Source organism: Octopus bimaculoides, chromosome 12 (genome assembly GCF_046866305.1).
Source record: "Octopus bimaculoides isolate indiv1 chromosome 12, ASM4686630v1, whole genome shotgun sequence".
NCBI classification, from domain to species: domain Eukaryota; kingdom Metazoa; phylum Mollusca; class Cephalopoda; order Octopoda; family Octopodidae; genus Octopus; species Octopus bimaculoides.
This window is the reverse complement of record NC_142939.1, coordinates 64,760,887-64,788,293: the sequence shown is the minus strand read 5'-3', so window position 1 is coordinate 64,788,293 and position 27,407 is coordinate 64,760,887. Positions and strand designations below refer to the sequence as shown.

The following is a 27,407-nucleotide window of genomic DNA, read 5'->3' as shown; positions in this document are numbered from 1 at the left end:
GTTAAAGAAACACTGATTTCAAGAGTTCCAGGAATTTTTTTTTTATTTTTGCCATTTTTTGTCTTCTATGATGTTGGGTTGAACAAAACTTAAAGTAAAATTTGGTAGACAGAAACTGTTAGTCCCTTTGGATGTACATGTGTGTGTGTGTGTACACATGTATCAGCGCAGAACAAACAAGTATTAGTACTTTGAATAAAGTAAAAAAATCGAGTACTTTGTTCTGTATGAGTTCCTTTATGCTCCAGTGACTGACATTTTGTTTTTACTTCTGTTTTTTCATGCTAGCATGGGTTTGATGAATGTATTATTGAGGCGTTGTTTTACAGCTGGATGTCCTTCCTTTTGCTAATCTTTACTTGTTTTTCAAGTGAGGGATCTCTTATTTCTCATAACTCAAGGATGCGAAAGCAATAAATGATTTGTTGACAGGGAAAATGGTGACAGCATCAATGCTTGTCACTCGTGACATTTTGAGAAACACACACACATCATCATCATCATCATTTAATGTGTTTTTCATGCTGGTATCAGTTGGATGTGTAGCCAATACCAACCAATCAGAGTAGTGGACACAATGGGGTCCAAATAGCTGCCAAGGGCCAGCTGTTATCTGCTACATTCGAATGTATATATAATAAAGGGGAGAGGAATTTCACTTGAGTGTATGCTACAGATATAGCGTAAACTCAAGTGAAATTCCTCTCCCTTTATTATATATACATACACGGTGGTGCACCAGCATGACTGCAGCCACTTGGCTGAAACACATAAATAAATAAAAATAAATAAATAAATACAGATGGTTTGACAGGAACCTACATGCCCTGTGCTCCAGTATGTGCTTTGATATGGTTTCTATGGCTAGATACTCTTCCTGATAACCATTTTGCTGAGTGTCCTCACAGCTTTATAAACTGGTTGGTATATAAACCTGCTTACCCCAGTTAAAGGTAGAGGTATTTGGAGCAGCCAGATCTGATTTCTGCAGTAAAAAGTTTAAAACAAAGAGACATCTGTTCAGGTCACTGCTAGGAATTGAACTTGGAATCTCGAGGTTAGTAGCCCGTGCTCTTAGCCACTATGCCATATGCCCACGGGCATATGGCATAGTGGTTAAGAGCACAGGCTACTATAATAACATCGAAAAAAATACCTTAAGAATGAGAACCCAGGTTTGAAATTTCCCCAAGACACCTGAAGAAGGCTGGAGGGTACATCAACCGAAACGTGTTAACAACAAACAAGATGAGGACAAATATCCGTCGAATGTAAATAATGTACATAATTCCTCATCTCTTAAAGAAAAATCTGTTGTTTGAAACTCTCTTTTGATCTTGTGTATATCAATACCAGTAGATATTGTCATTAGTTTTGCTTTTTCAAGGAAGCTTATTGTTTGTTAGTTTTTAAAGAGCTGATGACAAACTATAACTATGCTGTGAACCATTTCAATGATTATTAAACTCGTTATTTATATTAAACTAGGAATTAGCAGACAGACTTGCAGCTATGTTGAACTTCAACCTCCAGCAACTGTGTGGCTCCAAATGTAAAAACTTGAAAGTGAAAAATCCTGACAAATATGGCTGGGAACCTAAAAAGTTACTTGATAGGCTGACTGATATATATCTTCACTTAGATTCAAGTGATGAATTTGCAGCAGCTATTGCTAATGATGAGGTAAGCAATCTCTCTCTGGCCCTCTCTGTCCATATGTCTGTCTGTCCGTCTGTCCATCTCTGCTTGTATGTCTGTCCTTCTCTGCTTCTCAGTCTGTCCGTCTCTGCTTGTCTGTCTGTCTGTCCCTCTCTGCTTGTCTGTCTGTCTGTCCCACTCTGCTTGTCTGTCTGTATCTCTCTGCTTGTCTGTCTGTATGTCTCTCTCTGCTTGTCTGTCTGTCTGTCTGTCTGTTTGTCCCTCTCTGCTTGTCTGTCTGTCTGTCTCTCTCTGCTTGTCTGTCTGTCTGTTTGTCCCTCTCTCCTTGTCTGTCTGTCTGTCTGTTTGTCCCTCTCTACTTGTCTGTCTAGAAGAGAGTATTTATTTTTTAATTGTTGTTGTTCTTTATCACCAGTTTGATCTCAGTTCACTTGATCTATGACCATACCATCTTAATATGTCTATGTCTACATTATCCAATATCTTTTTTTTTTAAATGAAGGTAGTGCATTCTTTGAGTCAAAATTTAGCCGTTATTTCTTGCAGGTTACACTATTACAAAGTTGCTTCCTAGATGGCTCATGGTGTGATATTCTCTTTCTCTCTCTCTAAATTTTTTGATTGATATATATCTAGTTACATTGTGTCCTTCCTTGTCCCCTCCATAGAAGTTAGAGGGTGATTTGATAGCTATTTCTACAAATCAAGTGACTATGTAGATCAGGCACTGGGAACCTTGTTTTAGAAGTGGGCCACATGAGACTTGGCTCATCATCAGGTGGGCTGCACTACCTAAGCAATTCAGAGTAATTTTTTGTTGGGCATACCATTCCGAAAATCCTGCAGGCCACATGTTGCCCATAATTAATGCAGAGCAGTGGTTCCCATTTGGAGTTCATATGACCCCAGGGGCTCTGTTATTAGATTTTTGGTGAGCAAAATAGTAAATTGGGGATCCACAATAATATTTTAAGGGTCTATGAATAAATTTTACTTATAATATATTTATTGCAAGAAACAGCTATACAGTAATCCCTTGACTATCGCAGGTGTTACATTCCAAAAGCCCTTGTGATAGGTGAAAATCTGCAAAGTAGAAACTGTACTGTATATTTTTAAAAATTATTTCTATAATTTGTATATATTTCGGAGATGTACTTGCGTAGCAAGTGACCTGATCTGAGATTGTGTGCTGGAACGAAAACAATTGCAGCATGGAAGGTGTTTATAAGCCATTTAAAAACACATTAAAACCGTTAGATTCACTTCAACATCTAAATTTAATTAATTTGCCAAAGTATTTTCTTTGCTCGGTCTCAAAGTGACAAAAATATTTTGGCAAATTAAATTTAAATGTTGAAGAAAATCTAACGGTTTCTGTGTGTTTCTTAAATGGCTTATAAACACCTTTCACACTGCAATTGTTTTTGTATATATTTATTTTATTATAAATGCAAAGCAACACCATGGAGCTTAAATAATAAACTGTGATATGGTGAGGAATTACTGTATTTTTTTCTCTCTTGTGTTTTACATGTTTCTGACCACTGAAACATGTTCACTCAGAGAGTGCTCTTGCAAACATGTATACAAGTGAACATGTAAAATACAAAATGGGAATTTTAAAAGTAGCATTTATAAGACTAGTTTCCTGGCGTTCCACCAAAATAAAATAATAACCAAAGTAGGCTAAAGGTAAAAGAATGGCTGAGAACCACTGATGTAGAGGTTTTATGGATGGCTAGTGGCATAGAACACTTGTTATTGTTGTTGCTGTTACATCCCTTTTGAGCAGCAGTCCTACAGTGCAAACCATTCTGACCCTCCATCCTGACTATCATAACAAGTCTCTTTACATTATTGATATTATGTTATATATTACGAACCACTTTCCAGGAATGTGTTTATTATGTGAAATTGGCATATTTAATAATGTTACACTGCTGTATTTAGTGGCTATTTAAGTAACCTGTTCATGGATAATAAAGGAATGTGTTTATTAGGTGTTGATGAGGGAGCAAAAACTCCCAAAATGTGACATATACGCCCATTGCCATTTTTCATCTTCAATCCCATTTTTTGTTTACATCTGACATCTTGGATCTGAAACATCATAACAAAAGTCAGTGCTGGCTATAATTTCTATAAAATATCTGGAGAGATAACTTTAACAAGTCTTACGGTGTACAAATAATTCCATTGTAATTATCTCCCCTTACTAGTAGCTTGCATGGTATGGTTAGATTACTTGAAGTAATTGTTTCTGTGACTTAATGTTCCCTACTTATACCACTAAGATACTCAATACAATGTAAACTAGAGCTAGCAGGGTTATGTAACCTTCATGAAAGGATTTGAAAGTTTAAACTAGAGACCATGTGGTCAGGATTTCAATCCTGAGAGAAAGTTTGGAAATTTTCCTGATTTTAGTCAATTTCTTTAGAAAATGTCACAACTGCATCATGGGGGAACGTGTTGTTCTTTTGGGCTCGGGTTTGATCTAGCTGGCTTATGATTAAGACATCCTGGACATGACCATCCTGTGTGCTTTTATTCAGACACAGTATATCTAGTGTGGAAGGTATGTGGCCTACTGGATAGGGTGTTGGACTTGTGATTACAAGATTATGGTTTCTATTCCTGCCTGGGCAGTGTATATATATATAAAACAAATAATAAATGAGTATATGCATACCTACATCTACCTGTATATATAGGTGCATATCTGGGTACAGGACGTTGCAAACAAAACGTAGACAAAAAAGTAATAATAACGAGAGTACAGAACACACAGGCCACATAGAGAACATTTTCCTTCATCAGCTGCCACCATTCTAACACAGGCGTTTCATATATATATATATATATATTGTGCAAAACACTTCATTCATATTGCTTTAGTCCATTCTATTATAAATGAATAACTCTACAATGAACTGGCAGCCTCTTCAAGAGGAATGTTGTGATCTTGGTCTCTTATATGCTGTGGAGATCAGATAACCTGTCTTGTGAGTCTAGGGACTCAAGACAGCAATGTCCAGTATATCTCGTACCCACATTCGAGTGTGTCCTTCTTGCTTTAAGACAAAAGGGTGTAATTTGAGGGAGATTTGTGTGCTATGTTCTGTGTGTGTATATGTGTGGTATTTATCTTTAATTGAAAGTGTTTCTCTTCCAGCGTTCCTATCGTAAAATATTGTTCGATGATGCCATATCTAGAATACAGAGAGCTCGTATCAAAACTGACCGAGATATTGAACAATTTCGCAAACTACAAGAAAAAGTCGAAGCAATTGTTGTGCAGAAGCAACGAGCAGAAATTGATTTTGGAGAAATCCCAGATGAATTTAAAGGTGACACTTCCTTGATCTTCTCTCTCTCTGTCTCTCTCTGTTTTTCTCTCTGTTTTTCTCTCTCTCTTTTTTTCTCTCTCTCTCTCTCAGTCTGTCTCTCTCTCTCTCAGTCTGTCTCTCTCTCTCTCAGTCTGTCTCTCTCTCTCTCAGTCTGTCTCTCTCTCTCTCAGTCTGTCTCTCTCTCTCTCAGTCTGTCTCTCTCTCTCTCAGTCTGTCTCTCTCTCTCTCAGTCTGTCTCTCTCTCTCTCAGTCTGTCTCTCTCTCTCTCAGTCTGTCTCTCTCTCTCTCAGTCTGTCTCTCTCTATGTCTCTGTCTGTCTATCCCCCCCCTACACTATTTACAACTCTCCCTTTTTTATTACTCTGGCAATCATTGCTTTATATTTTATGGATTTTGATTTATGTTCTTGTGTTGTTCTCTTGTAGATCCATTGATGGATACATTAATGAACGATCCAGTGCTTCTACCAAGTGGAACCATTATGGATCGACCAATTATTCTCAGACACTTGTTAAATTCCCAGACAGACCCATTTAACAGACAGGTATTAACTGAAGAGCAACTTGTTCCAGGTAAATGGATTTTGGTTTGTTTAGTTAGGTTGTTTGAATAAACTTACGATATATTACAGCTGGAAGATGATTACCAGTTAGGATTCAATTATTTTAACATTGTTGCATCACATTTTATTCCTCGTTGGAAAGTTGAATCGGTCATGCCAAAATTTGAACTCACCAAATTTCTTAAGATCTCCAGAAGTCATTTGTGAGATCTCAAATAACAGTAATTAGCTGTGACGTCTTATAGAACAGCAGTTAGCTGTGACGTCTTATATAGCAGTGGTCAGCTGTGACATGTCATATCTAACAGTAGTTAGCTGCAATGTGTGATGTCTTATATAACAGTATCTAGCTGTGGCATGTCTTATATAGAAGCATTTAACTGTGACTTGTGACGTCATATATCACAGTAATTAGTTCTCATCGTTTATTACATTTGTCAGCTATGATATGTTATTACAGATGCCATCATCCATTGCAGTACTTAGCTGTGATGTATTTATGTCAGTTTTGTTAACTGTTTTTTTTTTTCTTTCTTTCTTTTTTATACTTGCGTAGCTACACATCTGAAAGAAAAAATACAGACTTGGATGGCACACAAGCTGAACAGCAAGAAGAGTGACCCCTGACTTGTTTTATATTGATGTTTTGGGTCTTTTTTTCTGGAAAATTACATCTGTTGCAGTGGCCTCATCTATTGTGTTTTCTTGTTTCTCACTATCAGTGACTTGTGTTGCCATGGATTTGTGTGTGTGCTTGTGTGTGCGGATGTGTGTGTGCGCGCGCACAGTTTACAAAACTGGAGTCTATATGCATTGTGTATGTAAGGGAATTTCACCTTTTTTTTTTAATGCATAGAAGTATGCATGCCTGCATGTGCGTGTGTGTATGCGTGTGCACTCAACTCCATACACACGTGTCCAACTACCAAATATTTCTCTCTCCTCTCTTCTTTCTCTCTCTCTCCTCTCTTCTTTCTCTCTCTCTCCTCTCTTCTTTCTCTCTCTCTCCTCTCTTCTTTCTCTCTCTCTCCTCTCTTCTTTCTCTCTCTCTCTCTCTTGCTCTCTACCCACAACACCTACCTCATAATGTAATTGCAATGTTGCACTTATGTCGAGAGGTGTACCACTACAAATTCCTCAGTTTTCTTCCTCTTTTCCTCCTCCTCCTCCTCTTCTTCTGCCTTCTCTTTCTCTTCCACTAAGACTTCGCCTCACATACTGTGATATCTGCAAGAGTCACATGCCACGGTCACTGCTAACAGGACTCAACTGCAGTCTTTCCTGGGGTGTTTGTCTTCGTTCATTCACGTGATAATAATAATAAAAGCCTATAATATAGCTGAGATGAATTTAAGAAACAAAAAACAAAACAGACAAACCAAACAAACAAAAAACCCAGCAAACCAACCAACCAACCAGCAAACCAACCAACCAACCAACCAACCAACCAACCAACCAGCAAAATGAAATGAAATGAAAACAGAATGTTTTAAATTATTCCAGTTATTGGATACTTATTAATAAATGACTTGTAATAAATTTTCAAACCTCAACCATGCAAGTAGTTGTACAGTTTTATTTCTCACCTCACCCTTGCACTTTGTCAACTTTCTTCTTCCTCCTCCTCCACCTCCTCCTCTGCTTCCTCCCTTTACATGCTTTGTTTTCTTTTCTGATTCATATGGTGTATACATGCTTATTGTGTGTGTGTGTGTGTGTGTGTGTTATATATCAATGTCATTTTTATTTAATTTCTGTCTTCCATACTGGCATGGGTGGAATGGTTTGACAGGAACCAATGAACAAGAGGACAGTGCCAAGCTTCAGTCTCTACTTTGGTATGGTTTCTACAGCTGGATGCCCTTCCAAATGCCAACCACCTTATAGAGTGTACTGGCAGCTTATTTCGGTTTCTGTTCACCAAATCCACTCACAAAGCATTGGTCAATAGTAGAAAGAACTTGCTCAAGGTGCTGCTTCTTGACAACACCTGCACCGTTTTATATTTAAGAGATGAGGAATTATTTACGTTTGACGGATATTTGTTCTCATTTTGTTTGTTGTTAACACAATGTTTTGTCTGATATACCCTCCAGTCTTCTTCAGGTGTCTTGGGGAAATTTCGAACTTGGGCTCTCATTCCTAGGGTATTTTTCGTTATTATTATTATTCAGGTCACTGCCTGGAATTGAACTTGGAATCTTGGGGTTAGTGGTTAAGAGCACAGGCTACTAACCCCAAGATTCCAAGTTCGATTCCATGCAGTGACCTGAATAATAATAATAATAAAAATTATAATAATAACAACATCAAAAAATATTTTAGGAATGAGAACCCAGGTTCGAAATTTCCCTAAGACACCTGAAGAAGGCAGGAGGGTATATCAGCCAAAACATTGTGTTAACAACAAACAAGATGAGGACAAATATCCGTCAAATGTAGCACCTCGCTACAAAATCGTGGCCCACATCTTGGGACTCATTGATGGATCTGCCATTTGTTCAGTGATACGTCTTCAGTTGTTTGATTTATTGAATGTCTAACTCATTAACCCTTATGAAATACACTGCCTTTGTTTCAATAAATTTGTAAATTAATGGAATTAAGTAAAATATTCGAGTCATTATGGAACATAAATTTTCTAATTTTGGCACAAGGCCAAGAATTCTGAGTGTGAGGATTACCCTTATAATTTGGTACATTATGTTGTCAGGCCTGAAAGGACAAAAGGTAAAGTTTTGCTTGGCAGGGATTGAACTAAAAACCTAAAGAGCTGGAAGAAATGTTGTTTAGCATTTCGTCTGATGGGGTAACAATTCTGTCAGTTAACCCACCTCTGTTTGGAACAGGAATTGACATGAAATTTTGATGGAATGTTTTAATTTAGATCGCTTTAAAACAAGAAGTTTGTATTACAGAACCAAGGGTGGAGTGAGGCAGTTTGGTATGAAAAGGGTTGAATTTATGTTGTATGTTTATATAATTTGTTTCAGTCATTAGATTGCAGCCCCTGTAGTTTAGTCAACTAGATTGCCTATAATACTTGTTTAAAGTCAGGCACTAATTCTCTCAACAATTTTTTTTCTTGTAAATTGTTAAGGTACAGAGACATAAATAAACCAACACTGGATATGAATATGTAGAGTTCAAAGGCAATAGAATATCCACGTCTTCGTGAACATGCACTCCGACTGATTTCCTACTTTTCTGCAATATACTGTTGCAAATCCACATTCTCGTGCTTGACGCAAATCAATAATTCACTGAGAACACAGTTGACAGATGAGCATTTAGAGGACCAATTGATACTAAGAACCACTCTGTTGGAACCGGATATCAAAATGCTTTCTCAAAGAAAGCAAACTCAAAGAAGTCATTAATTTGAATAAAGAGTAAATACATGCCTAAAGGAAATATTTCAAAATTTCATTTTCTCGGTCTTTATAAGCTTGACTTTTTTTAAAAGATTATTTTTCATTTACTTATTAAAAAAAAGTTCCTACTTCAGTAAAATATTTGAAAATGTCATATTTCCAATTTTTATTCACCTGTCTTTTTTTTTTATGACTTTACTACTAAATTACTAAGTGGCCTAAGCCTAGGGATAAAATGACAAAAATATTTGTTCAATGCGGTCTCTATGAGGGGCGATGAATCGTAAGGTAGCCTTCATGAACGAAAAGGTTCCCCACCCATGGCCTAGGGAGTTGAGGAGGTGGGGCGCGGGTCCACCCTCGCGCCCCATGTTGCGTCCGGGAAGCATGGCTCCTCAAGGTACAGTGTTGAACGGGATTCCGATGATAAACCCTGGAAGCTGAACTGGTCCAGTCAATTTCACCTCGATTTGATCCCAACCTCCCAGTTAGAAATAAGTCTAACTTTTTTGACCAAAATTTACGGCTAAAAAAAAGGCAGATGGGATTAGGCACCAAGACAGGTTTGGAGGATCAAAAATTCCTAGTGAAATGCAATGGCATTTGGAAAGATAGTGGCGGTGTTTGAAAGTTTATACGATATACTACGTTGACTTGGTGTCGGAAAATACGGTAAATATTTTCAGGAGCTCCTACTGCCTCAACCTCACAAATTCTACAAAGCATTGGTAAATTTTTATGGTACCATAAAAGACAATTTGGTAAAAGAGCACTACAATGATATCGAACATGAAATCGTGTAGTTGCCTTTCACGCAAAACTATTTTTTAATTGCTTCTTCTTTTAAGGGACGTAACTCTAAAGATCTAGTTGTTTCCCCTACGTTTAATTAACGAATAGTACCTGTTGCTGTTAGCAACTGTGAAGAGACAAGGTGTTGTTTACACAATTCTGTTAAGTCAGCAACTACCAACCGACTCGACTATTTTCGGAAGTAATTGAAGGTAAGTAGATGTTAAAGAGTTATTAGAGTAATTACTCTTTTATTATTATTGTTATTATTATTATCATTATATTATTTCGGCCCTTGTGGCCAATAAAAGAAATCATTATTTTTGTTGTTGTATAACCAGATTATCACGGCATTAGAGTTCCAAAACACAAATACTTACAGCAGAAAGGGTGCCTGTGTCTTAGATACTCTCTTCCTTCTTTTGTCCAAAAAAGCAAAAACAAACAAGGAAACGAAACACAAAGCAAACGAATGACAGGACGGTCACAGTTGGAACGTCTTTGATCAGTTGGCAGCTCAACTAAGGCTGCTCTATTCACTCCCAAGCACTTCTTTTCTTTCATTTCTCCCTTCTAACTATCGACAGCGTCAACAAGTAGAAAAACGTCTACATGGTCAGCCTCCCAGTTAGAAACAGCAGCCAAATCTATTGTAAATCTTTCCTTGCAGTCTTAAAAAAAAGGGAAGAACACAATAAATCTACTTCTAAATACTTCTATTACATTAATTTCTGAAAAATAAAAACACAAAAAGCTTAGGGTGGTCACGACAGGAATACTTCTGATATGTATGTATGTATGTATGTATATCCTTGCTACTATAGGTACAAGGTATGAAATTTTTGGGATGGGGATGAATCGATTACATCAGCGCAACTGCGTAACTGGTACTTAATTTATCGACCACGAAGGATAAAAGGCAAAGACGACCTCGGTGGAATTTGAACTCAGGACATAACGGCTGTCAGCTCGCCTTATATGTATATATATATATGTATATATATGCATATATATGTATATATATATATGCATATATGTGTATGTATATATATGCATATATATGTATATATATATATGCATATATGTGTATGTATTATATGCATATATATATATATATATATATATATATATGCATATATGTGTATGTATTATATGCATATATATATATACAGATATATATATCTGCATATATTGATCGAAATGAGGAGTAGATAGACAGCTGATAACTGATGAAAGGATCCTTTCTCTGTTTACTTGTCCTGTTCTCCATTTTTGTCTCTGTTTTTACGTATTTCATGTTCTTTGAACCATCGGTGACGTCCTGTACCCATATATGCATGTGTGTGTGTGTGTGTATATATATATATATATATATATATATTATTTACTATTTAATTGAATGCCACGCATCTATTTCCTAGTAAGTTTATCTTTACCCTCTTGATGCGACTCTCTACTCTCTTCTGTTTTTTCCTCTATCCTTCTCTAATTCCCTTTTACTCCCCCTCCGTCCTTCACCGTTTTCTTTCTGAAAACTTCCCTCGAGGCCTGCGGCATTTCAGCCCGTGACTGGGAATCGATTGCCTCTGACGGCGGCGCCTGGCATCCAGCTGTCCAAAAGGGTGTTAGGCTGTTCGAAGAAAAGCGCCTCAAGAACATGAACCAGAAGCAACAAGCCCGAAAAGAGAGGATCCCCAACCCTACTTCTGCTATCACGTGCCCAACATGTGGCAGCGTCTGCGCATCCGCTTTCGGGCTCCGCTCCCACCTCCGGCGTCACTGACGTCATTGTCGAACCAGGACAGACTTCCATTATGTATGTAAGAAATTACGTGTATATATATATATATGTAATACAAATAATATGTGAGTATATGCATATATACGTACAGGTATGTACATACATACATCTACATGTATATATAAATGCTTGTCTGGGTACAGGACGTCACAAAAAAACGTGGACAAAATGAAAAACAGAACATAATCAGAGTACAGAAAACACACAGGCCACATAGAGAACATTTCGTTCATCAACTGCCACCATTCTAAAACTAAGCGTTTCGAAGAGTTAGCGCAGGACGCATTGTTAGAATGGCTCTTCCCGCGGAAACAAATTAAATTTGTAATGCGGAGGAATATCGTGGCGAACGGAAAACGAAACAGCGAAAATAAACAAGAAGGGCTAGTAGGGCCAGACGTGAGAAAAATGTATATGTATACTGAACGCTGTGATGAGACGAACTAGAAGGGAGAGAGAAGTTCGTGCTGGGTTGGCAGTGGCTTAGATAAGAAAGAAGGCAGTAGCCGGACACATGTGAAGAGTGGTAGAGAAAGAAAAAAATAGTATATATATATATATATATTTGTAACTGTCTTTGAAGACTTATATTGTCGATGAATGCTCAAAATGAGGAGTAGACAGACAGCCGACAAGTGATGAAGGGTCCTTTCTCTGTGTTTACTTGTCCTGTACTCCATTTTTCTCTTTGTTTAGGTATTTAAATCGTTTGTTTATTTATTCCATGTTGTTTGAACCGTTGGTGACGTCCTGTTCCCATATATGCATGTATATATATATATATTATTTACTATTCATTATATATGCACATATATATATATATATGTGTGTGTGTGTGTATATATATGCTTGTATATATACATATATATATATATATGTATGTATATATGTATGCAGCCATATATATAGGTATAGATATTGTATTGTTTCCGTAAAACTCTCGGGATTTCACTTTTGTCTACGTGCAAACCTCTTTTAATAATTCCCATGGCATCTCTTATTATATAATTGTTGCAATCAGCGTTAAACTGGTTAATTGCTGTAGTTATTGTTGTTAAGGTCATTCAGGTTGTTACAGGTGTAATATCGATCTATAGAAGCATGTATTGATCTTTTATTTTCGATACGAGAAATAAAAGATACGATTTAGATATGCTTTTATACAGATTCAATTCGCTGGGGAGCTAAATTGATTGTCAGATATAGTACATTATTTAATTATGGTTAATAATAATGGCTTCTCAGTACTCAAGATTCCTCCTTCATTTTCTCTCTGTCTCTCCCTCACAAAGAGACAAGCATGCATGCATACATACATGCATACATACATGTATGCAGTTGGTTGGTACTCCGTCGGTTGTGATAACGAATGTGCATGTTGATCCGATCCATAGAGCAGCCTGCTCGTGAAATTAATGTGCAGGTGGCTGAGTCCTCCACAGATGCGAGTACCTTTAATGTATTTCTCAGGGAGATTCAGTATGACACGGAATGTAACAAGGCTGATCCTTTGAAATATAGGTGCTACTCATTTTTTCGAGCTGAGCGAACTGTAATAATGTGAAATGAAGTGCCTTGCTCAAGACATAACGCTCTGGCGAGTATCGAACTCACGGTGTTAAGATCGTGAGTCAAATATCCTCATCAGTAAGCCACACACTTTCATACATATGTGTGTGTGTGTGTCATTGTTCAGTTTTATTTCAAGATATCTCGCCAATAGAGAAAGGACCGGTTTCTAACATAGATTCAAGGCTCATTCATTGGAATTTCAACATCAACAACAAAGTATGTATGTAAGTAAGTATGTATGTATGTATGTATGTATGTATGTGTGCGCGCGTGCGCGCGTATGTTTGGTTAGGGTGTTACGCTCACGATCCTGCAATCGTGGTTTCGATTCCCAGACCGGTGATATGTTGCGTTCTTAAGGATAACGCTTTGTTTCGCGTCGCCCCAGTTCAGCTGCCAAAGGGTGACCTCACGACGTATATATATATATATATATATATATATATGCAAATATATGTGTATATATAAACATATATATAAACATATATATATGCGTATATATATGTGTATATATATATATATATATATATATATATATATATATATATATATATATATATATGCGTATATATATGTATATATATATATATATATATATATATATATATATATATATATATATATATGTAATAATATAATAATATATATACACGTATATATTTATATACGCATATATATATATATATATATATATATATATATATATATGTATATATATATATGTAATAATATAATAATATATATATACATGCATATATACATACATATATGTACATATCTACATATGTATGTATATATACATGCATATATGGGTACAGGACGTCAAAAAAACGTGAAGAAAAAAAGAACGAGAACATAAAAGGAACTTTTTTACGAACAACGAAAGAAACAAATAGAGAAACGAGTCAGGCAACATAAAGAATAATCCCTTCATCAGTTGTCCCTGTTTTATCTACTCCGCGTTTCGAAGGTTGAGACAATACGCGACTTCGTTGAAACAGTCTTTCCCGCAAATCAAATTGAATACAATTTGGGATTTTTGCGGAGGATGAAAGTGTTAACAAGAACAGGACAGTGAGAAGAAGACAGTAAAAACAAACGGTGAGGGCTGTTGAGTCATGACGAGGCAAGATGGTGGGGATCGCTGGAGAAAGGAGCTATGACGGGAGACAGGCATAAGTAGGTCTTATCTCTTGTAAAGCAAGAAGAAGAAAGAACGATAGCCGCTGGTCATGTGTGAGCAAGGAGAGAGTCAAAGAGAAAGAGTGAGGGAGAGAAAGAGAACGGTGAAGGGGGAGGGGGAGAAAAACAGAAAGAAACAATAATAAAAGCGGAATATATACATATATATATATGTGTATGTATATATATGTATACATATATGTGTATATATATATATATACATACATACATATATATATATATATATATATTCATATATATATATAATATATATATATATGTATATATATACGTATGTATATACATATATATATGTATGTATATATATGTGTATATATATATATATATATATATATATATATATATATATATAAATATATATGTGTATGTATATATATATACACACATACTTTCTTACATACGTACATATCTATATATATGTACATATATATATATATATACTTATCTATTTATATGTATATATTGTGTGTGTGTATGTATGTATATGTGTTTGTGTATATATTCGGAGTGCAAAGCAGAGGAGAAAAGCGGCTGCAAATATACCACAAGCACTGACCTGTAATCGTCATACTTGCAACCTCTGTGGCCTTCTTTGCAAATCGTTGGCGGGACTTAAATGTCACATTCGACATAAGTATTTTGACCGGCAGAGAAAGGATTAGCTGTCGGAGTCCCGTATATATATATATATATATATATGATGGACTCTCCCGTCGGTTTCAACGTACGGGACTCCGACAGCTAATCCTTTCACACACACACACACAAACATACACACACATATAGACAATATTTCATTTATTTTATTGTTTGGGCACTATCTAATATGTATCGAAATCGTTTGCAGATTGTTTCAATATGTATTTATACTGTTTGTGAATCCTCTCATTCCACATTGCTTTTGTTTGGACGTTCTTTTTTGAAAATTGTCTCATAAACAGGATTACGATATTGCAAGATTACCAAATTGCTAGATTGCTAGATTGCCAGATTTAGATATTATAAGATTATCAGACAACCACATTACTAAACTGCCAGACTGCCGGACTAACAATGCCACGCCTAATATCAGCTCGGTCTGACGTCACAGATTCAGAAATGGAGAAAGAAACTCTAAGAGAATTCAAAGAACTCAAAGAACAATATTATTTAATGGAAAATGATCGAAATGACTCTACTGAGAAAACTCAGAAAATTCTTCGAAAGTACAGGTAAGAAAATCTCTCTATACCTGCCCCTTATAATCACAATGTATTAAAAATATATATGTATATTTACTGATATTTAGCAGAAGCAACGGAGTGAGTCAAAGGCCTATAGTTTCGTGCGTTAGCACTTATCAGACTTGTTGCTCCTGGTTACTTCTGTTGCTTCTGGTTACAAGACCTGTGATTGTATGGCACTATATTTTCTATATATTGCAAGCGAGATCAGACTAACGCCATGACTGGCAAACGAGTGTCCACCGCTGAAGTGATCCAATAAGATCGAAATCACGTGATCTGGTGGTCGCAGGAGTTCTTTCCCCCTTGCAATGAACATCGAGTGCGAAAGCGCACTGAATAACCAGGTAGAGGAGATATCTTCCTCGGGTTAAAATAGCAGTATCGTGGGTTGTAAGAGAACACACACGTTAAAATGAAGATAATCAGTACTCCATATATTCATATTTTGAGTTTTACTTTTCCTGTTTGCATCACCAAACCGATATGTATATTTATATATGTGGCGCAGGCGTAGCTATTACTGCAACTCATTTACAGCTGATTGGACGGAGCAACATGAAGGGAAGTAAATATTTTGCTCAGAAAAAAAAAAAAAAAACCGTGACACACTGCCCTGCCCAGGAATTGAAATCACAATCTTATGATTGTGAGTGCAATCACTATGCCACACGGTTAGGCACAGGCGCTTACAAAACTTCGCCTGTAACTGATTCCCAACAGATGGAGTGGAATTTTGTCACTGAGCAAGCTGCAATGATTGGCCAAAATTGTTTTTGATATTTCGTGATTATTAAGAAACAAGAAAAGAGAATTTAAGAGTTTACGAGTTTCATTGACTGTTTCAAGATTTAAATGTAAAAATCTCAATATATTTCCCATCAAGATATGAAATTTCTATATTGGAAACGGAGAGGAATGAACTAAACAAAGAACTATCTCTTGCTGAATGTGAAAGAAACCAACGAATGGACTCGAAGAATGCTGCGATATTGAAGAATTTATCTAAAACAAAAGGTAAAGAGTAGTTATTTAAATAATCTTAGTTTGGTCGGTAACAGAGCGCAATAGAATATGATAAAGTACTGTTCATTTGCAGGGCTGTTTTAGTAATTTATTGTCTTCACTGGGAGAAGCAATATATTGGGCCTCCTAAATACCACTTCATTGGTGGGTTACCGTCAGGCCCCCGGGATCCGAACGATTTCTGGGTAAGTGCTGTATGCAACCGGTCTTTAAGATGGCACTGTTTATATTTGTGTCAAACAGTGCTATGGCTACAGTTCCGTACTGGCCTCGAAAATAAAATAAAGAAAGGAGGTTATTGAACCGATTGGCAATGTCACTCACCCACTCACCCACACACTCACTCGCTCACTCACTCACTCACTCACTCACTCACTCACCCACTCACTCACCCACTCACTCACCCACTCACTCACCCACTCGTTCTCTCCTTTCTTCACTCGCTTTCGCACTCGTTCACTTATTCCTCCTCTTCCTCACACACTCATTTATATACGCAATCTTGGACACCCATTCACATACATTTTCACTTACTCATTCACTCAATCATTTACATACACACGCACCCGCCCGTTCACTCGATCACATGCGCAGATACACACACACACACACACACACACACACACACACACACACACACACACGGATTCGCTTACTTCTTCTCCCCTCTCACATTTTCACTCTCCTCTTCTTTTCCATCCTCTTCCGCCCACTCATTCACTCACTCACCAACGTACTAAAACCACAGATTTAAGTCAGAGAGAGAGAGAGAGAGAGAGAGAGAGAGAGAGGGGGAGAGAGAGAGATAGAGAGAGGAGAGAGAGAAGATAGATAGATAGATAGATAGATTAGATAGATAGATAGAGTCTCTATGTAATCGTTGAACATGTTAGAAAAGACAGATTATCTTAATTTGCCACAAATACTCTCCTAATGTACCTTTTTTGTGGTTCATCTCTCCTATAGATACTGTTTACGAATCCTTCCTTTATTGATATCTCCCATAAGGTTCACTCTTGGTTTATCTTTCCCTTGAACCATCTCTTCTATAGTTGCCTTCATTAGTCTGTCTCTCCTATGTTCATTTCCTGTCTTTGTCTTTCTCCCGAACACCCTAATTGCTCTGTCGTTCACATGACTACCTTCTTATTGGATCTTTCTCTTCCATGGTGTTTTCTCGTGCTTCCTTCCTCGGGTTGTCTTTCCTGTAAGTACCTTCTTTGGTCTTTTTTTCTATCATGGTTGCTCTCTTTAGTTTATTTCTCCCACAGCATCTTCCAGTGTCGATCTTTCCCATGGTTCATTCCTTGGGTTACCGTTACTATGAGTAGCTTCCGCGGTCTATCTCTCCCATGCTTGCCTTCTTTAGTCTATCTCTCTCATACTAACTTCCCGTGTCTGCCTCCCTATCTGTTATTTTCTTCGTCTGTCTCCAATGAGTAACTCATTCGTCTAGTTTTCCTATAGATTCCTTTCTAGGCTTAGCTCTTTAATGGTATCTTCAAGCGTTTAACTTTCCTTATGGTCCCTTCCTTAGGATATCTTTCACGAATATCTTTCTTGGTCTCTGCCTGTCTGCCTGTCTTCCTGTCTTCCTGTCTTCCTGTCTTCCTGTCTGCCTGTCTGCCTCTGTCTCTGTCTCTCTCTGTATCCCTATCTCTCTGTCTCTCTCTGTCTCTGTCTCTCTTTCTGTCTCTGTCTCTCTCTTCTTTGAATACTTACTTTGTTCTATCTTTCTTTTGGCTATTTCCTTCAGTCTGTCTATCTGCCCCACGTCTGCCTTCCTAAATCACTTTCTCATATCTCCTTCCTTGGTCTATGTCTTCCACGCTATCCCATTTCTTCTATGGCTATATTATCATGGATTATCTCTTTCCGATAATATTTTTAGATATTCTGTTGTGTCTGGGGAGAATCATTTTCTTATTGTGCCTTAAAATTTAACAAACTCACCGGTAAAATTTCAACTTATTTCTTATTTTTATTTTCCTAAACCGGTGAGTGTGTTAAATTTTAAGGCACAATAAGAAAATGACTCTCCCCAGACACAACAGAATATGCTTCAACACACGAAATCACAAAAAATTTTGCAAACCAAATCCTAAAACGAAATTTTTAGATATATTATCATGGACTACTTATAAATAACATCTATGAATATATCAATGTGTATTTTCTCTGATAGATTAATTCAGAAGCTATACTTTTGTGTGTTTTTCTGTTACAGATAATATCGATGTAGATATCCAGAAAGATAGGGAGATAATCAACCACTTGGATCAGCAGTTAACAGACTGGATGAGGAAGCAAAAGGAATGGAATCAGATTTATGGTAGCTTTGGTAAGAACTTAAAATATAGCATTGCCGTGGAGAAAACCATCAGAGTAATGGAGAATCGTCTGGATCATGTAAGTGAATGCAGTTAATTTACTAGTAATATTGTTTTTTAACTGAATACCAGGAAAGACAGAGTTGTACTCTATTCGAAAAGACACATTATATCACTGGTATACATTTTATCGTTCCAGAGTAAATTTGACTGTACGCAGAGGTTTTTACCCAAAAACAAAACATGCCACATTTAATGACATTAGCAGTTGGCACATTATTTATTGTTAAAGGCAATACATACATACATACATACATACATACATACATATATATATAATAATGGTATTTTTATTTAAGCTTAAAACTTATGGCGATCATATATAATAGATATACAATACAAAAGCACCCTGCAGTCTGCGTTAGTCAGTAAAATAAATATAAAATTTTAGAATGTATTCTTTCTCTGCGGTTTGACACTGGTTTACAGCTCGGTAGTTGTGGACCCCAGATGTAAACGACTCCCTAATTATTGACATTGAATAATTTTTTGTATTACAGACGTGTAAAAAATTCAATCATTATTTGACTGAAAACCGCCACCTGCGCCAAAAAATCGATTCTTTGAAAGCCGAAAAGGAGAAATTTGATGTGATCCATCAAAAACTTGAGAAAGAGTACCACCATATTCGTCAGAATATTATTCATCTTGTAGAGAAATCAACACAAGCCTACAGTTACAGGTAAAGTGATTCTATTGGGTAGATGATTTTTATCTTTTACTTTTTTTAATCATTGGATTGCAGCCATGCTAGGGCACACTACCTTGAAGGGTTTAGTAGACATAATCTCTTTCCTTTCCCGAGCGTCTAGTAACACAATCCGTATCACGTCCTCAAGTTGTTGTTTTTTGTTTTTGTTTTTTGTCTTTTTCCTTTTTTTGAACTTATATATATATATATATATATATATATATATATATATATATATATATATATATATATATATATATATATAGGCACAGGTTTGGCTGTGTGGTAAGCATATATAAGTATATGTATATATAAATATATCTTCTTGCTTGTCAATTTAATAATTTTGTTTCTGCAAAACACCAGGGAAGATGCACAGAACCGAATGGTTGTTCTTGGCGAAAAGTCTGAGAAAGACATTGCACAGCACCATGCTGACATGAAGGAATTGGTGCGTATCATTGACCATGACCGAAAGTTGCGAGATTTTATGAATCTGAAATCTAGAGAACGACAAGAAGATTCTGGAATTCTTGCCTGGAGACAGAAAAGAGGTGCGTCAGGGCTTGCGCTCCATCCATCATACGTTATTATTATTGTTGTTGTTGTTGTTGTTGTTGTTGTCGTCGTCGTCATTATTATTATTATTATTATTTTATGTTTGACTTTTGTTTTGCATTTGTACAAGTTGGATCCAAGTCTCACCCAGAGACCTCAAGAGACAACAAGTTAGAAGTTCATGTAGGTGTTATGCCTAGGGTACCATATATTTGGATTTGTACAGTTTTGTTCAAGTGAATGTTTAAGAAACCATAAGAAAATTATGTTTGCTTTAAAATTTGAGATCACATAGACAGTATTTTACGTAGGATATGGGCAGTTCCCATGAGCACTATCTTTTGAACTTCAGCCATTTTGGGGTTTCCTGGTATCTGAGCTAGGTAGTAATCAGCCCGTTTCGCTGTCATTCCCAGGGCACCTATGACAATAGGTATTGTTTTCGTCTTCAGATTCCACATTTTGCTAATTTCTATTTCAAGATCTTTATATTTGCTCAGTTTTTGGTAGGTCTTGACAGATACGTTTATATCAATTGGGACAGTCATATCAATGAGGAGGCATGATTTTTGTCTGAAGTCTTTCAGTATGATGTCTGGCCTATTTGCGTCTATCTTTCTGTCAGTTTGAATGGTGAAGTTCCAGAGGAGTGCAATGTGATCATTTTCAAGTACTGGGGGTGGTTTGTGTTCCCACCAGTTTTTATCATGGGGCAAGTCCAGGTTTTTGCATATTACCCAGTGAATATATTGTGCAGCTCTATCATGCCTGTTGAGATACTCTGTAGGCGCAAGCAGACTGCACATGGAGACAACATGATCGATGGTCTCATTTTGTTGTTGGCATATACGACATAATGGGGAGCTGCCGTTCTTTAATATGTTGGCCTGGTAGTTCTTTGTAGGTAGGCATTGATCTTGGGCTGCTATGATAAACCCCTCTGTTTCTGATTTCAATCCAGAGGCCATTAACCATTGGTGGGTAAGGGCTTTGTCAATATCTGCATTATTCGCTCTCTTTGGGTATTTGCCATTGAGAGGTTTTCCATGCCATTTTTCAGTCATAATAGCTAAGGCAGCAATTTTAGCACGGGTTTTCAAGCGCTTAGCTTTTTCTGTAGGTGTTTCTAGTTCGTCTAATTCTTGAATTTGTTGCAATTGGAATTCACTTAGATATTCCTTTGCCTGTTTTGTTACTGAGTAAGATGCTTTCTTGCTTTCATATTTTAAGACAAGTTTTAGCATCCAGTCCTCAGAGTTTTTCATATAGGTGTCTAGGCCAATTGTGGCTACCTTCATTGATAATGCCAGCTGTAGTAGTCCTCGACCTCCCTCTTTTCTTGGCAGATAAAGACGTTCTATATCTGCCTTAGGGTGGTGCATTCTATGCATTGTCAACAGTTTTCGTATTTTTCTGTCAACATTACATATTTCAGTAATTGACCAGTTAACGATGTTGAAACTGTAAGTCACGACTGGTATGGCTAGAGCATTGATCGCTTCGATCCTGTTTCTCGCGTTCAGCTCTGTCTTCAGTATTGCTCTCACCCTGCGATAACATTCTCTTCTGATCCTTTCCCTCATCACTGAGTGCTTGATATTGTCCCCTTCAATTACCCCTAGGTATTTGTAGCTCTCCGCTGGTTCTAACTCTTTTATGACATTTTGCTGGTCAAGGTTCACATTAGATGTATTTGTCATTTTTCCTTTGATAAAGATAGCTTTTGCACATTTATCAAGGCCAAATTGCATCCTGATGTCATCACTGAATTGTTTAACAATCGCTAGTAGGCCTTTGAGTTGTTGGTCATTTTTTGCAAAGAGCTTTAAATCATCCATGTAAATGAGATGATTTATATTTTTATCAAATATTTTATAACCATACTGTGCATCATTGAGCAATTTTGAGAGCGGTATTAGGGCTAGACAGAAGAGGAGTGGTGATAGTGAGTCACCCTGGAAAATGCCACATGAAATTCTTACATCTCCAGCATTTAGAGATTCATTGTCATTGTTCAACATCAGTGTGGTTCCCCATGATCTCATACTTACAGATAAAAAGTTTCGCAGAGTAGGAGCTATTTTATACATTTCCAGACATTTCCTAATCCAGCTATGTGGTAGGCTATCAAAGGCCTTTTTATAGTCTATCCAGGCTATTGACAAGTTTTTGTGTCGCTTGTGACAATCTTCTAAGATCATCTTATTGATGAGTAGCTGATCTTTACAACCATAAGATCCACGTTTACATCCCTTTTGCTCATTAGGGAATATGCTACTTTCTATTAAAAAACTATAGGTGTACTCGGTTAGGACAGATGTTAGCGTCTTATACATTGTTGTTAAGCAGGTTATGGGGCGATAATTTTTTGGTTCGTTTGTTTCCTCATTTTTTGGAAGCAGGAATGTTAAACCATTAACTAGCCAAGAGGGCATCAAACTAGGATTTTGCAAAACATCGTTGTAAAGTTTTGTTAGCAGTTCATGGCTTTCTGGGAAGGCATTCAACCAGAAGTTAGGAATTTTATCCTTTCCTGGAGACTTCCATTTGCTTGACCTCCTGAGAGCAGATCTTATATCTTCTACCCTGACCCCCTCCCACTTTTGCTCCTCTAAGGAGTCTAGGTCTGTAGCTATTCTATCAATCCAAGGGGCCTTTTCATTGTGTGTTTTATCTTCTGCCCAGATTTTATTCCAAAATTCTTGCACTTCTTCTTTTGATGGGACAGACTTTATTGTTACTGGTGTTTTCCCTATCTTCCTGTAGAAATTTTTGGGGTTATTTTTGAACATGTTATTATCTCGGAAGAATTTAACACGCTTTTCATACCTTGCTATGCGGGCAGCTTTAGCACATACCTTTTGCTTGATGGTTTCTATGGTGGCATCAATGTCAACTATGGTTTTCATGTTATATTTTTTCTTTAGTCTTTGGGTCTTTGTAGGTTTGATACTCTTGTCAAATTTAAGGTTTTTCAAACATTCTATGTCAGATCTAAGCAGCTTAATTTGGTGTTGAATGCGTTCTTGCCAAGAAGGCTTTTTGTGGGAGTGTTGTCTTTTTCTAATCTTTTCACCACATAGAATCGTTGAGATTCTTGCGGATGCATAGTACAGGTGGTTGAGATCTGTAATATCAACATCATTAGCTGAAATTATATCCTTAAGTGCAAGGCGGATTTTACCAATTATTTTCAGGTTTTGGTTAGAATTGCGAATTTTGGGGAGAGTGTCGCGTTCATTCATACTAGTTTCTTTAATTTTCAGCCATTCAATCATGATTTGATTTTTTAGATCATGTAGTTCTGTTGCGTCGATTTCTGTATGACTTCCTTCATCTATTTGATTTTCACCTGCCTTAGTGTTTATGGTTGGTTCAGAGAGTATTTTATTTTGCCTATCAGTTACCTTAACTCTTTCAATTATTACTGTATTTTCATCAGCCTTGGGCTGGTTTATAATTATTTCCTCTGTAGTATCTTCTTTAGCTGCAGTTTCATTCTTTTTATCCTTTATTGCTTGCTTAATTTGGTCAATCTCTACTTCAGTTAGTAATTTTTTTTTTATAATGTTTCTTCTGACGTTGGCAAGTTTATTACTGTCTATGTAGGGTCTTACTGCAAGGTGTTTCTGTCTCCAGTTTAAGTAGGTTTGTACAGTATTAGATTTATCTGTAGGGAAATATATGGCACGGTAGAAGGCTCTAAGAACTTCTTTATTATCTTCCCTAGACCATTTTTCATTCTTTTTCTTTTGGTTATTTGATGACGAGCATGGATGGCCATCTGTTGGAATATTCCGGTTGTGGGGTACTTCCAGCTCCTGTGTGTCGGGAAGATTTGAACCAGTAGCAGATTTCTCGTCTCGGATCTGGTTCATTATCCGAGTAAGTGGTCCTTTATAATCCGGTCTATGACCATTGCGGTTTATATTTTGTTTTATTAACAGTGAGGCATAACAAGCTTCGACGTTGACGCTAGGGGACGGATCTGTCTGTTTAGGGTAAGTTTTTTGAGACAACACCGTCTCCGAGCTTTCGTGACGTAGCTTCTTAAGGCTAGCAGATCTATTTCGAGTGAGTGGCCCTTTGTGATTCGGTCGATAACCACTCTGGTTTGTGATCTGCCTTGTTATCATTGAGGCATGACGAGGTTTGGCGTTGACATTCGGGGACGGATTTGTCTGTTTAGGGTCAGTTTTTTGAGACAACACCGTCACCGAGTTCTCAGCATGTAAACATTGCTCGTAGCGTAGTTTTTTAAGGCTAGCAGATCGGTATTCATCTGTATTTTTTTTGTTGATAGATTTATTATTATTATTATTATTATTATTATTATTATTATTATTATTATTATTATTATTATTATTATTTTGGTTTGGCTCAGGTTCGGTCTTATTCCTGATAGGATTTATGTGGGTAGCGAGTAACCTTAGGTATCCACAAGTTTTCAGATGTCTTTCAAGTGTTTAAAATCTTCCTGATAATCTTTGCTGTCCCTAAGTGACAAAATACATACATACATACATACATACACACGCATACATACATACATACATACATACATACATACATACATACACACACACATACATACATACATACATACATACATACATACACACATACATACATACATACATACACACACATACATACAAAACAAAAATACCCTGTTGTTGATGTTGAAATTGCAATGAAGGAGCCTTGGATCTAGGTTAGAAACCGGCTCTTTCTCTATTGGCAAGAATTCTTGAAATAAACTGAATAATGACATACATGCACACAATGTTATGCAAAACACAACAAAATTAGACAAAAATAACTGTATGGCACCCATCAGGGTAGTGGTTGAAGACTGAGGAATGGTAAAGGGGTTGGAAGCTGGTACTTACAACCACAACTGTGAAACTGGACATTTTGCTCTGCACCATCAGTCTCATACCCCAACTGAACATAGCTCCAGTATTGGTCTGAAGTCTTGAAGGATCAAGAGCAGCCATAAGTCTATGTTGACCCCCTACTGATCTTACATCGTTCTTCATTATTCATCTACTTAACACCCTACGATATTGTACCTCAAAGGCGTCGAGGTGATGCGGTCAATATCCTTTTCCGTATACCTGATTGTCACTCTTGTGCGCCTCACATACTAGGGCACAAGATTATGAGCGTAAAATCGCGAGTGTAAAATCTGCCTGGTGCCACACCTCGTCCTCGATTTTGTAGGCCAGGTAGATGGTAACGTAGGCTTTACCCTTTTTTAATGTAAAACATGCTAGTCCCCACATCTACCAAAGTCTCCTTTAACTTGCTTTTGAAGCTACAGGAAAACTTCTGCTCTTCTCTTAGTAAACGCAGATAATTAAATCTTCTCATTACCTTCTTCCGAATTATTTGGACAAAGAATTTGAACCCTTTTAAATATAGCTTTTCAACAGCTCTGATTGGGATTGTGCTACGTCCATATCTAAAATTTGATACTGAAAGCAAATTGGGCAAAACTATCTTTGAGCATGCATTTCTCGCTTGGTAGCATTCCTGTCTCTGTGATCGTACCAATGTTATTGGTATTGTTGTTCTTGTTGTTGATGATGAACAAATCTTAAACATAGGCGCAGGAGTGGCTGTGTGGTAAGTAGCTTGCTTACCAACCACATGGTTCCGGTTTCAGTCCCACTGCGTGTCACCTTGGGCAAGTGTCTTCAACTATAGCCTCGGGCCGACCAAAGCCTTGTGAGTGGATTTGGTAGACGGAAACTGAAAGAAGCCCGTCGTATATATGTATATATATATGTGTGTGTGTGTTTGTGTGTCTGTGTTTGTTCCCCCACCATCGCTTGACAACCGATGGTGGTGTGTTTACGTCCCCGTAACTTAGCGGTTCGGCAAAAGAGATCGATAGAATAAGTACTAGGCTTCCAAAGAATAAGTCCTGGGGTCGATTTGCTCGACTAAAGGCGGTGCTCCAGCATGGCCGCAGTCAAATGACTGAAACAAGTAAAAGAGTAAAGAGTATGATCCAATAAGCTATCATGCTTTTCAGAGAACAAAGAATTTCTTTTGAAAAAATCTTGTATGTTTCACTACAAAGCTGACTTGTTTGAATATTTCTGCTCCACGGTTTGCAGAAATGTTTGTGTTCTTTTGCTTTTGATGAGCATTATTTGGTTGGCATCGTATGATTGCAAGTGAAAGTGAACCAAAACAGTGTTCTGAGAGTTAGATTAAATTCTGTTTTATCGTAAAATTAATTAAATGAAATTAATTTGTCTTGCAGAATAGGTTTATGCTAGACAAACATGTAAAAAAATAGAATGATTAATTCATTTTCTGAAAAGCGTGGTGATATTTAACGATGTGGAGAGAGTGGACGAAAAAGAAGTTCGTTTTTCACCAAAGTACAAATATGTAACAACAACAACAATAACAACAACAGCAGAAGCAGCAGCAACAACAACAACAACAACGTTGATAACAATAATAGTAGCAACAACAAGAAAAATAATTGTGTGTGTGTATGTGTGTGTGTGTTACTGTCTCCCTACCATGTCATCGCGTAACAGTAGTAAATGAATGTCACCATCATACAAGCAGAGGCCTTTGTTTCCAATCTTCCGTGAAAACATGTCCGGTCATGGGGAAATATTACTTTGCTTGAAAACAAGATGATGATGATGATGATGATGATGATGATGATGATGATGATGATGTTTCTAATTTAGGCACAAAACCAGCGACCTTTTTGAGAAATGGGTTAAAATGGGTTTAATCGATTACTTCAGTTCCAGAAAACAAAACAAAAAGGCTTAAAAAGTTTTCAATGCTAAAAGAGTGTATCCATCCATCCATCCATCCATCCATCCATCCATCCATACACACACATATATACATACACACGCACATACATACATATACATATACGTACACACACACATATATATATATAACGTAATATATTTATACACACACACGTACTCATATATAAAATAGCTATATGGCTGTCTATCTATATACAACTGATACGACAGGCTTCTGTACAGTTTCCATTTACTAAATTTCCCTCACAAAGCGTTGCTGAACCCAAAAGTGAGAGGTTGAGAAGTAAATTCAAATTTGTTAACCACACGGCACCGATGTTTTACGTTGAGAGAGAGAAAGAGAGGGAGGGAGAGAGAGAGAGAGAGAGAGAGAGAGAGAGAGAGA

At 37.0% G+C, this 27,407-nt stretch overlaps 2 protein-coding genes across 3 annotated transcripts in view; both read left to right on the top strand.

Annotated features, from left to right (window-relative positions):
* LOC106881028 (ubiquitin conjugation factor E4 B) overlaps nt 1–7,130 on the top strand; it is a 79,172-nt gene extending 72,042 nt beyond the window's left edge. For both annotated transcript variants that reach the window (XM_014931214.3, XM_052972224.2), the window contains 4 exons: nt 1,489–1,683; nt 4,838–5,012; nt 5,438–5,584; nt 6,131–7,130. In XM_014931214.3, coding sequence (XP_014786700.1) covers nt 1,489–1,683; nt 4,838–5,012; nt 5,438–5,584; nt 6,131–6,201 — 588 coding nt within the window. In that variant the 3' untranslated portion in view covers nt 6,202–7,130. The remainder of the gene's footprint in view (nt 1–1,488; nt 1,684–4,837; nt 5,013–5,437; nt 5,585–6,130) is intronic.
* A 2,729-nt stretch (nt 7,131–9,859) lies between these two features.
* The window catches only part of LOC106881024 (coiled-coil domain-containing protein 63), a 23,641-nt gene continuing 6,093 nt past the window's right edge, over nt 9,860–27,407 (top strand). Inside the window, exons 1-6 of the mRNA XM_089361210.1 lie at nt 9,860–9,952; nt 15,258–15,527; nt 16,426–16,556; nt 18,793–18,974; nt 19,456–19,637; nt 20,013–20,200. Of these exons, the coding sequence (XP_089217336.1) occupies nt 15,370–15,527; nt 16,426–16,556; nt 18,793–18,974; nt 19,456–19,637; nt 20,013–20,200 (841 nt within the window). The 5' untranslated portion in view covers nt 9,860–9,952; nt 15,258–15,369. The remainder of the gene's footprint in view (nt 9,953–15,257; nt 15,528–16,425; nt 16,557–18,792; nt 18,975–19,455; nt 19,638–20,012; nt 20,201–27,407) is intronic.